This window comes from Cervus canadensis, chromosome 13, assembly GCF_019320065.1.
Source record: "Cervus canadensis isolate Bull #8, Minnesota chromosome 13, ASM1932006v1, whole genome shotgun sequence".
Lineage (NCBI taxonomy): Eukaryota > Metazoa > Chordata > Mammalia > Artiodactyla > Cervidae > Cervus > Cervus canadensis.
This window is the reverse complement of record NC_057398.1, coordinates 17,247,086-17,259,190: the sequence shown is the minus strand read 5'-3', so window position 1 is coordinate 17,259,190 and position 12,105 is coordinate 17,247,086. Positions and strand designations below refer to the sequence as shown.

Genomic DNA, 12,105 nt, shown 5'->3' with positions numbered 1-12,105 from the left:
TGCTTTCTGCTTGGATCCTCCATAGGAATGCTTTGGGGTAAATATTTTTTTCTTCAGTTTTCTTTGAAGTGAAAAAATACAGGGAGTGGGGTGGAGGAGGAAGAATGTGTGATTGGGAGGTAAGGAGCTGACTCACTGAGAAAGCAGTGGTGAGTTTATGTGAGTGGTGTGTTTTCATTGACATCTAAGAAAACCAAAACTAGGAGTCACCAAGCTCTCTTGGGAAATAACCATTCTTACTGGTTTGGATGTGTATTTGGGCTTATATGTTGCCTTCTTAGATAGGTAGATTGACCAACCTAATAAAGTAAAAGAGTTTATAAAATAAACAAAGTCTATAGATGCAAAAGGCCATTGATATCAATGTGATACTTTTGAGTTATCTACATTCAGATCTACAGTTGAGTAAAAGTGATTTATAGGTCATGGATTATAACCATTTAAGAGAGTCTCAAAATATACATTCTAGCCAGTCAGTATTCCATTAAATGTCTTCTTACGTTGCCTTGTATGAAGGAATAGATGGCCTTTGATCTTCCTGTTCAGGAGGATGGGTATGGCAGGGAAGACAGGGTGGAAAACAGGCAGAAGCCTTGGAGTTTCCATCCGACGTTCTAGATGGATCCCATTTCTTCTGATTGTCGGTGTCATGGTAATCTGGGCCAGCGTGAGGGAAGAACCAGAGCCTGAGCTCACTATTTAGAGTCTCATTTCCTACCATCTGTGTATTTTACAAATTGCACTTGTTTGACTTGAATGCAAAGATCTCAGGGGATGAGTGGGGTGGAGAGAGAAATGCAGGTTGACTTATTCATTTCCTTCCTAAAAATAGACGTATTTTGTCTACTAGGAGCAAACATTTTTGAGAGGCTGAAGGGGGAGGGTCATTAGCTGTAAGGCAAGGATAAAGGTGGGTGGGGGCTGCAGTTTGGGCCTTCCCCAACTGTAGGCTGTCCACAGTTTGTGCTGGATGCAGAGGGCTTGAAATGGGAAGGACTGCAGGAAGAGCCAGCTGCACAGAGATAATGGGGGTGTGAGCCAAGGTCCTGGCTGGAAGCCTGCATGACATGCTGTCTCTGGAGCAGGCAGCCTAGCACAACAAGGGCATCATGTCCCCACCAGCCCTCCTCACCCTGCTCTCCCTGGAACTGTGCAGAGGTGACCAACCTAAAACCAAAAGAAAGGATTAGGTTGAGTCTTCTGATGAGACTTGCTCTCAACTGGGGCTCCCTATTCAATTCAACAAATATTAGGTTAGCCAAAAAAGTTTGTTCGGGTGTTTCCGTTAAGATGTCATGGAAAAACCCAAATGAACTTTCTGGTCAACCCAATGTTATTAGAGAGCTTTCTGCTGAAGACTCCCTGGGCTAGGCACGGTGCCCATCCACAGTGGGCTATGGCCCTGTTACCTATTAGATGGATCATCCATTTCCATTTGGCCAGTGCGGTCGTGAGCAGTGTGGCTCTGGCTGTTGGGAGGGGGAGAAGTGTTGATTAACATGTGTGCATGGGTGCCTCTGTGGTGACCCCGTGTATCCCTCTGCATGAGTATACATGGGTGTGTGGGTGTACATGCATGCATGGGTGTGCATGCCTATGAGTGTGTACACCCTGGGGAGTGATTGGGAAGTTTTCCCAGAGCTTGTTTCTTGGGGGTCTCCCTGATGGAGTCTACTCTGACCCAGTTTCTAGCCGCTTGCCCACTTCTCTCCCCTTTCACCCTGCTTTGTCAGTGCAGTAGTGTGACCATCTCTTTAATTCTTCCCTGTCCTGTGATTCCCCGGGGCTTCTCTGCAGAACCAATAAGGGCCGGGACATCAAGACCATCAAGTCCCTGAGGGTTCTCCGTGTCCTGAGACCGCTGAAGACCATCAAGCGCCTGCCCAAGCTCAAGGTGACATTCTCCAGTTTTTTCCCTTCAGTTCCCCTTTGTCCATTTTTCCTCTCTAGCCACTATTGGCCTGCTTTTGGAGAATTATTTCTGGAAATATCCCTGTTGCTCACGTGAGGACTAGGATTCTTTTTGTCTGCTAAAACCAAGGATCTTAGTCTCAAAGGAAAATAACCAACGTCCCAAGAACTCTCTAAGGAGGCTTTCACCCCTTGACTCCAAATCTAGGAGGTATTTTCTACCCACTGTGGCAAGTCATAGGAAGAACCAGTGTGGCTTTGTCCTGGGGCCTCCTGTGTGGTTAAGGTGGGTCAGACACCAGAGTGGAAGCCACAAGAGCCCTGCGTGTCATGGTCTGTGTACTTGGTCGGACAGAGTAACCTGGGATGGTTTTTTTTCCTCGTGATTCTAGAGAAAGAAGGGACCTTCTAGCCTTGATGCTTCATATTTTTGAGGCATGAATAGGTCAATAACTTGCCCAAGGACAGTCATTTTCGGCACCAGCAGAGAAGAAATGGGGAAGTGAGCTTCCACAGCTAAGTTCTCCCTGTTGCCAAGACCTGTGTCTGCATAGGTCTCAGTCTGGGTCGCCCTGCCCGCTGACCTGCTGGCCTGTCCTGAGCTCCTTCCCTGAGGCTTTCCTGCCCTCATGTTGCTGGCATGTGGAACCCATCTCTCCCACACACATCCGTTGCTGTTACAGAAGCTAAAGCCCCATGGGATAGAAGTTCTTCCTCCCTGAATTCCTGTGAATGAGAACCAGTCAGCACTGGGCAGGGAACCGGGGACCCCCATGCTCCCCATCCCTCTGTCCCATTGAGTTTACATCACCTCTAATATTCCCCACCAGTCCCCCCACCGCCACCACCCCAGCTGCTTCCCTTTCAGCCCTCTGGCTCTGCGGGGGGATGGTAAGCCAACCAGGTTGATTGGAGGCTTAGGATCACAGGAGGGTCTCTTTTGAAAGACCCCTAACTGGCTGAGACATGGCTCCTCTCAGAGCCCAGGGCCCTGGCCACTTGAGTGGGTTCCTGAGGAGAGGTGCTCATGCCCCCCAGGAGGCGTCCTCCCTGCCTGCTCTCCTCCTCAAGTGCCCGGCCTCCCCTCCTGGATGAGGCATCTCCCATGGCGATGGGCCCAGCACAGGGCCTGGCCTGGCTCAGTACCCGTGAACATTCATTCCTTTCTGCCACACCCGCAGCAAAATATGGCCAGGAGCCCTGGGGCCTGACCACCACTGTCGTTAGCCACAGCCCAAGTCCACTGGTCTCATCTCCTCTGAGCTATGCTGGGGTCCAAAGAAGAGCTCAGACGGGCGGATGATATTACTCATCAGGCTGGAGAAGGCGCCCCCAACCTTGGCTAATTCCAATTAATTAGGAAGGGCTGGCTCCTCGCTCTGCAGTTCCATAACCTGAGGGAAATGTAGGTGGATCTGATAATTCCATGAGGCTGCTTGTTGCTCACATTCCCTGCAGTGCTGAACTAATTAAACCAGCAGTGTTCGCCCAGCACTGTGAAGAGGCAACCGCTCAAACGCAGCGCCACTGTGGGGCTAGACTCGCCAGTGCGCCAAACCTACAAACCTAGAAAACAACCCCAAAATGGTTTGAAATACGTTGAATTCCCATGTAGCTCTTCATGGTGTGGGGCCTAGAAGGGATTCTCCAGAGGGAGATTCAGTGCCTTGAACTGAAGTACAAGTTTCTGGTTCTGTCCTTCAGTCCTTCTGTCTCTAAGAGGGCAGCTCTCACCCCTTCCCACATGACCTGTTGAATCTTTATCCCCAGCACAGCTGGCTTTAAACTAGAGAACCTTTATGTGAAGTATGGAATGCAGTTGGGGGTAAATGTATGAACTTATTACAGAATATCATTAAAATGAACACAGATGATAGTTTATTATCACTCCCTGCTCCATTTAGAATGGCAAAGAGAAAATGATACATATTCAATATACAAATCAAATCTAAGAATGTGCCCCAAATAAATGAGGTTTATAGATAAGCTATTTAATGTATTTCAGAAAAGGGATCCTTGAAATCATTTAGCCTATTGAATGCCTAAAATGGGCTAAATGATTTCGAGGATCCCTTTTCTGCAATACATTTCTGTTTCACACTAAGTGAAGTGCACGTAATGGAATTCCACAGAGGACTCCCTCCACTGCCTGCTACCATCTGGTCTCTTCTGCTTCGGGTTTCCTTTCAGATTCAGAGCATGTGTTCCCCTCCCAAGTGGTAGGTTCCTGTAGTCGTGACCAGTTTAGAGGCCAGGTCTGAATCCTATGAGTGTCGCTTCTTAGTAGGGTGGTATCTTCCGGGGCACCTTCTCCGAGCACCAGTTGCTGGTTGTGTGGGTCCCATTCAGCTGTAGGCAGATCCACAGGCCATTCCAGTGACTCACACCCCAGGGCTCTTTTTTTCTGTTCTCAGGCTGTCTTTGACTGTGTGGTCACCTCCTTGAAAAACGTCTTCAACATACTCATTGTCTATAAGCTCTTCATGTTCATCTTTGCTGTCATCGCAGTTCAGCTTTTCAAGGGCAAGTTCTTCTACTGCACGGACAGTTCCAAGGACACAGAGAAGGAGTGCATGTAAGTGCCACTAGCACGTACCACTCACTTTTTGCTAAAATGTGTTTTGATAAGGTCCACTCCTCCCTTTATAGATAGGTCATTTCTTTCTCTCTTACTTAAATCCATTCCACTTTGGGGGGGAGAAAAGTCAAAATATGAAGTTGCTACATTTTGATTGAGTATGTATTTTGTGTCAGGCATGGACCTTTCACATCAGGTTTAAATTTTAAATCTTTCTCATGACCTTCTGAGATAGGTCTTCTTTGCACATTATAGATGTGGACGTTGAAGCACAGAAAGTTTAAGTTGTTCAAGATTACACAGCAACTGGGCTTCCCTTGTGACTTAACTGGTAAAGAATCCACCTGCAATGCAGGAGACCTGGGTTTGATCCCTGGGTTGGGAAGATCCCCTGGAGAAGGAAAAGGCTACCCACTTCAGTATTCTGGCCTAGAGAATTCCATACAGTCCATGGGGTCACAAAGAGTCAGACATGACTGAGCAACTTTCACTTTCACCCAGCAACTAGTGAAAGAATTAAGATTTAATCTTCCATGTCTGCTGTTGGACACAAAATCTCATTTTTGTTCCATGATAATATGCTGTCATAATAAAATCTTTCCTTCCTTGCATTTGAATGCCAATAATTCAATGATTACTAGGGTTTGTTATTGTAGTCCCTAGAATTTCTTTGCTCTTCTGTGAGCTATAGTGACAAGGTTCTGGTTCATTTCTGCTCTGGTTTTAGAGGCAACTATGTAGATCATGAAAAAAACAAGATGGAGGTGAAAGGCCGAGAGTGGAAGCGCCATGAATTCCATTATGACAACATCATCTGGGCTCTGCTGACCCTCTTCACCGTCTCCACAGGGGAAGGATGGCCTCAGTGAGTGATGGGATTGACTTGGCATGCTTGTCTGTAAGCTGGGCTGGGACCATGTGTTTGCCTTGAGAAGTCGATTTAAGATGAACAAGACTAACCCTTTGGGATTGTACCAAGGAAGGTAAGTGATCATGAGTAGGTGAGACAGGCAGGAGAGAGGAAGAATGAAAATCCTTCATATAGGAATCAAGCCGGATCTGATGAAGTCAGGGAAATATCTGGTGCCCTTCATGTTTTAGCTGATTATCGAGGAGTTGAGTGGAGCCATCTGACTCTTACAGAACAAATGAACTTTGAACAGCTCTCCACACCTTAGGAGAGTCCCTGAGGACTGTTTTAGACACATTTATCATCCAGGTTGACCCTGGACATGAGAGAGGGTTGAGGGTTAAGGATGAGCTGGCAGAACCCAGGGACACTTTCTGTGATCATACCTTATATGGCAAAAGTAACAGAATGCAGTTTTTTTTATGCTGCTCATGGCGCTAGTAGTAAAGAACCCACCTGCCAATACAGGAGACATCAAAGACACTGGTTTGATCCCTGGGTTGGGAAGATCCTCTGGAGAAGGAAATGGCAACCCACTCCAGTATTCTTGCCTGGAGAATCCCATGGACAAAGGAGCCTGGCAATCATAGGGTCAAAGGACCCTGCAGTCACAGGGTCGCAAAGAGTCAGTCGAATATGACTGAAGTGACTTAGCACATAGCTGCAGGCTGATTTTTTTCAGAGACTTGGCAATTACCAAGACACCACTTTCTGGTGGCAGTGTACTCTTTTGGCAGCAAAATACCAAAGGGGAATTCAGGAGTCTCCTGGTATTTTATAACAACCTCACCTATAACATAATGTCACTCTGGTGCTTAGGAGTTGGATCCATGGTGGCACAGGGGCTAGAGATAGCAGTGGCTTGGGGGTCACCAGATCTCCACCAGCTTGGTTGTGGAGCCCAAATTCATGGAGGATCCTTGAAGTTTAAAGAGTCAAATAAGAAAATACAGGGGACTTCCCTCGTGATCCAGTGGTTAAGACTTTTCCTTCCAATGCAGCGTAAGTGGGTTCAGTCCCTGGTTAGGGAATTAAGAACCCACAAGTGTTGTGGCCAAAAAACCAAAACGTAAAACAGAAGCAGTATTGTAACGAATTCAATGAAGACTTTAAAAATGGTCCACATCAAAAAAAAAAAAAATTCTTTTAAGAGTATATATATAATAGGGGGGGTACATCAGCTAATGAAGCCTTGAATCAGAGCAGCTGCCAAGACCACCTCCACCATGCCTGCCTCCTCTTTCTGTCCCCAGAGTCTTGCAGCACTCGGTCGATGTAACAGAGGAAGACCGAGGCCCAAGCCGCAGCAACCGGATGGAAATGTCCATCTTTTATGTGGTCTACTTTGTGGTCTTCCCTTTCTTCTTTGTCAACATCTTTGTGGCTCTCATCATCATCACCTTCCAGGAGCAAGGGGACAAGATGATGGAGGAGTGCAGCCTGGAGAAGAACGAGGTGAAGCAAGGGGTCTGGAGCGTGGGGCAGTGGGGGATCCAGAAAGGACTGTCAGACCAGCAGTGTTAGGAGGAAGACAGAATGTTTTCCACTCTCTTATGAATTAGAGAATTGGGGGGAAATGTTTTAGCTGGTCATCAAATAAACGTCTTTGGAGCATCTGCTGTGTTTAAAGCCCAAGAATAGGGCATAGGAATGGGCTTCCCTGGTGGCTCAGATGGTAAAGAATCTGCCTGCAATGAAGGAGACCCGAGTTCAATCCCTGGGTTGGGAAGATCCCCTGGAGGAGGGCATGGCAACCCACTCCAGTATTCTTGCCTGGAGAATCCCATGGACAGAGGAGCCTGGCAGGCTGTAGTCTGTGGGGTTGCAAAGAGACATGACTAACACTTTCACTTTCATGAGGCACAGTGACCTGGAAGGGATCTGTGTAAGAGGCAGTCCTTACTTTTATGCAGCACGTAGTCTAGAGACGTGTGCCAGCATTATAACATTAAGACGTCCACTTCCCTGGCAGTGTCCCTCAATGGTGTGTATTTTCTGTAAGGGTAGGGAACAAGCCTTACTTATTACTGCTTTTGTAGTAACAAGTGTGGTTCTGGCACATTGTCGAGTTCATTGTTTTTATCCTGGAACTGCACTAGAAATCGTTAAGAATCTATAAGACAAAAGCAAAGAAAGTGCTGTGGGAATGCACAGGAAGATAGATTTTTACTTCTGACTGCAGGCACGAGGAACGGCTTCCTGCCCAGTCATCTCAGCCATGTGCTGTGTAAGAGACACCACAATCGATGATAACCATTAAGTCCTTCCTGCATGGGACAGACCCTTCTGGTTCTGTCTTTTCATTTAAGGTGACATCCCACCTGTAGCTTTGTCCAAATAATTTATTTTGTACTTTGACCTCTGCTTATCCAGTCCTGGCCTCTTTTCCTACACTGTCCTCTTCTCCTAAGTGTTTAACAGAGAGCCCCCCAGGGTGCGAGGTTTGGGGGATCTGAGCCTGGCTAACCAGTGTGACCCTCCCGCAGAGAGCGTGCATCGACTTCGCCATCAGCGCCAAACCGCTCACCCGCTACATGCCCCAGAACAGGCACACCTTCCAGTACCGCGTCTGGCACTTCGTGGTGTCTCCATCCTTTGAGTACACCATCATGGCCATGATCGCCCTGAACACCGTCGTGCTGATGATGAAGGTGAGAGGGTGGTGGCTGGGAGGCGCTGGAGCGAGCTGAGCCTCGGCGACTGCCCCCTCACAGGGCACTTGTGTGTGTGCCCAAGACACTGAGAAAACCCTCCAGGGGGGTGAGGGGGAGGTAGGGAGGACGAATGGGGACTTCGTGATTAATGGGAACAGAGTTTCCGTTTAGGAAGATGAAAAATTTGGAAGCTGGGTAATGGTGAGATTTGTACAACAGCATTAATGTGTTTAGTACCACTGAACTGTACAGTTAAATACGGCTAAAATAATGTGCTTTGTATGATGTGACTTTTGCCACAATAAAAAACTTAAAAAAAAAATCAAGATTGGGAACTCTCTGGCAGTCCAGTGGTTCGGACTCCTCACTTCTGTCGCAGGGGGCACAGCTTCAATCCCTCCTCGGGGAACTGGGATGCCACCCACTATGTGCCATGGCCAAAAAAAATAAAGATAAAAGAAAAAGAAAAAAAAAACGACTTACCAGTCTGTTGCCTCCTTACCTACTTTTCCGTCGTGGAATCTCTCTTTGATCTTGTCTCCATCAGCAGCCCAGCCTCTAGGCCCTTGGGGTAAAAGGCAGTGAAATACATAGCAGCAGTCATGGAACTCTGAAAGCAAAGGTTGGTGATGGCAGTCAGATGCAGATGAGGGTGGCAATGTCAGATGTGGGTGATTGTGGAGTTCTAAGAGTCAGAAGAGGTTTGATGTCGTTTAATACTAAATGGTAAAGTAATTAACTCTAGCAAATGTTTCTGCCCTTCTCTCCTTCAGTTTTAGGAAGACTGGCCATTTTGCTAATAAGATTTGTGTTCCTCTCTGTTTTGTTTTGCTACATAGGATGTGTACTTCTCCTCTCTAGCCCTAGATGACCATCTTTCCTTCTGCATCATGCACCAGAATGTCCCCCTAGGGCAGGGATGCCAGATGGCCAACCTCTGTGACCTGGATATGCCTCTCACCTTTCCTGCTTTCTCTTCCTGGCAGTACTACTCCGCTCCCTGCACCTATGAGCTGGCCCTGAAGTACCTAAACATCGCCTTCACCATGGTGTTTTCCCTGGAATGTGTCCTGAAGATCATTGCGTTTGGCTTCTTGGTATGTCATGGGATTGATCCTGCCCTCATGCTTGTCTTCCCTTCTCGTTGGGTTCATTCCCAGCCTCTGTTGGAAGGGGGAGGGGTGGTCACTGCTATTCCAGAAATGGTTCACACACCCACCCACCTAACTGTGAGTTTGTTTGGACTGCTCAATAAACGGCCATAGAGACAAGATGCTGTGTGAGGGTGTTAGGAGAAAAGGCAAAAGGAACCAGAGCCCTCAGATAGACCTCTGCTCTGTTCCTCTCAAATTCTATCAGTGGTCAAGGGGCCACGATCATTAGGTCTTACTGGAACTTAGCAAGGTTTACCTGTTGAGGAGCCAAGCAGGATTGAGATATGTAAACCCAAGTACTTTTTACTGATGGAAGGTTAAACTCTTTAACTCCAATGGGAAGATATCTGGCCCTCTTATCTTCCAACATAGAAAATTATAGATTTTATTAATATCTAATTGTCCTCCTCCCTTTAGTTATGTGAAGAATAACTTTTGCCAACAAAAATAAATGTTTCGTACTAAAGCTTACAAAGACTAGTGACCTTTAAAATGTCTGTATGTGAGAGAGAGAGAGAGGTGGGCGTTCGGGAATTTGGGGAGCATTGGGATGAGTTTTTCTGGCAGGAGTCTTCCCTTTACTTTTTTTCAACTGCTAATTATAGTTTTGGCAGATTGTTACATCTGCCATCAAGCGTGTTAAGCAAACCTAGCCCTTTGCTTCAGTGTCCTATAAACAAGAGAGTTCTCTCTGCCACCGGCCCCCCGACCCTTGGCTCAATGTTTACAGTAAGATCAGTGGGATGCAGATAAACCCACCGGAAAGCTGTTTCACGCTTATTTTGTGTGTGAGCTACCATTTCAAATTATATGTGTATGTGGTGTCCCCTGCAAGAAGAGAAACTTAGCTTATTATCTGAATGTGGGTTTGACCACTGGCAGCTTGCGCAGGGACTCTGACCTCGGCTTGGCGGTTGTCAGTGTTGATGATGGGGGTTGCTTCTGGCTTCCTAATGGTTCTTTGCAAAGTCATTGATTTGATGGTGTAGGGAGGAGAGTTGAAGGGAACCCATGGCAGGCGGCTGTATTGTTGGTTGTTGGACTCCCTTTTGAGTCTTAGGGAAATCAAAAAGTAAACTGCCAGCCACAAAGATGCCTTTATAATACAGTCTAGCCCTGGGCAGGGGGAGCAGGGGGCGGGGGAAGCTTATACAACAACAGGACAAGTTTTCCTCCGCATCTTGATTACTTGCATGTTGGATTGATATTGTCTGTGCTTAAGCCCCCAATTATGTGTCAAATTATAGGGAATACTGAATACCTACTTACAAGCTTAACTAGGTGATTCAGCCCCAAAGCCTGCCTCCTTCCCACCCTCACCCTCATATTTTCATTCAAGGTCTAGAAGCATTCTGAACACTATAAAAGGCACCACTAGCCCCAAATAAGTTTTCGTTGATATGGTACTGTAGGTTTTCAGAATTCCCTAATATATACTGTTTTGTCAGATCTTTGCAATGACTCTGAAATAGGCATGGCAGAAACTAGCCTTCTTATTTTAAATGAGGAAATTGAAGTTCAGAAAAATTATGTTGCTTTTCGAAGGTTACAGACCAAAAGGCAGTAGGATTGGATAGTGGAATGGGAATAAAGAAGGAAGAAGAAGAAAGAAAAGGAGAGAATTAAAATACATTGGTTGTCTGGAAAAAGAAAAGTGAAAGTGTTGGTCGCTCAGTCATGTTCGACTGCTTGTGACCCCATGGACTGTAGCCTGCCAGGCTCCCATCCATGGGATTCTCCAAGCAAGATACTATAGTAGATAGCCATTCCCTTCTCCAGGGGATCTTCCCGACCCAGGGATTGAACTCAGGGCTCCCGCATTGCAAGCAGATTCTTTACCATCTGAGCCACCAGGGAAAAAAGCGTTACATATTATTCATTTTACCTTCATAAGAACTCTATTAGATTGGGCATTATGATTTTCTTCTTATATGGATGAGCTGGGGCTCAACAAGATTCAGTACTTCGCATAAGTTTACTAAAAGACAGAGCCTGTGTTCAGATCCCGGTCTGTCTGGCTTCAGAAGCCCACATTTTGTCCTCCATAATCTCCTAGTCTATACTGTACTCCTCTGGGCTTTACCATGCTGTACTGTAAAGCCTCCTCTACTGGAATCCAGGGCTTCTGTCCCCTGAGACCTAGATTTGTATTCTAGCTCATAAATAGGGACTATATAAGAATGTAACACAGGAGACCCATGTTCAATCCCTGGGTCAGGAAGATCCCCTGGAGAAGGAAATGGCAACCCACTCCAGTATTCTTACCTGGAGAGTTCCATGGCCAGAGGAGCCTGGCAGGCTACAGTCCTTGGGGTTGCAAAGAATCGGACATGACTGAGCAACTATTGCTCACTCACATCTAAGAATTAGGAAGTTCACCCCAAGTTGGGAACAGGAGAGCCCTGAGATGTGAGGAACTCAGAGACTCAACTTGGCCCCAGTCCTGAAGGAGTAGGCGCCCTTCACAGCAGTGAGTTTGTGAGGCTGGATGTCTGGTTTATCTACATGCCTGGCAGGCACCTGTGACTTTTGAATCAGACAGACCTCTCCAAGCCTCAGTTTTCTCCTGCATTAAAGGAGGATAACAAGAACTGCCATGTACAGCCAGAGATACTGTGTGTGTGTCCAATCAGGGAATATACCTAAGATGTCTGGTCCTGAGTAGGTACTCATAAATGTACCTTCTCTCTCCCCATACCATTTCTATCACATTTCCCTCCCCACTCTTCATGCCAGCCCTACCACTCAGTAAGTTGTGAAGTATTTATTACTACCTACTTAGAGCATCCATGGGAGGAATAAATGAACTGAAAGGATGCTGAGGAAGGGTCTGGCACAGAATCTGGCATGTATAGTAAGGATTCTTGAATGCCAGCCATGGGGGTGGGAGAGGGTATA

At 46.7% G+C, this 12,105-nt stretch overlaps 1 protein-coding gene across 3 annotated transcripts in view; it reads left to right on the top strand.

Moving 5' to 3' along the window:
• CACNA1E (calcium voltage-gated channel subunit alpha1 E) overlaps positions 1 to 12,105 on the top strand; it is a 406,234-nt gene that overhangs the window by 350,060 nt on the left and 44,069 nt on the right. For 2 of the 3 annotated variants that reach the window (XM_043485827.1, XM_043485828.1), the window contains exons 27-32: positions 1,798 to 1,894; positions 4,326 to 4,486; positions 5,217 to 5,354; positions 6,653 to 6,854; positions 7,886 to 8,050; positions 9,040 to 9,150. In XM_043485827.1, coding sequence (XP_043341762.1) covers positions 1,798 to 1,894; positions 4,326 to 4,486; positions 5,217 to 5,354; positions 6,653 to 6,854; positions 7,886 to 8,050; positions 9,040 to 9,150 — 874 coding nt within the window. Of the gene's footprint in view, positions 1 to 25; positions 38 to 1,797; positions 1,895 to 4,325; positions 4,487 to 5,216; positions 5,355 to 6,652; positions 6,855 to 7,885; positions 8,051 to 9,039; positions 9,151 to 12,105 lie in introns of all 3 variants that reach the window. The other variant, XM_043485826.1, reaches the window with a different exon arrangement.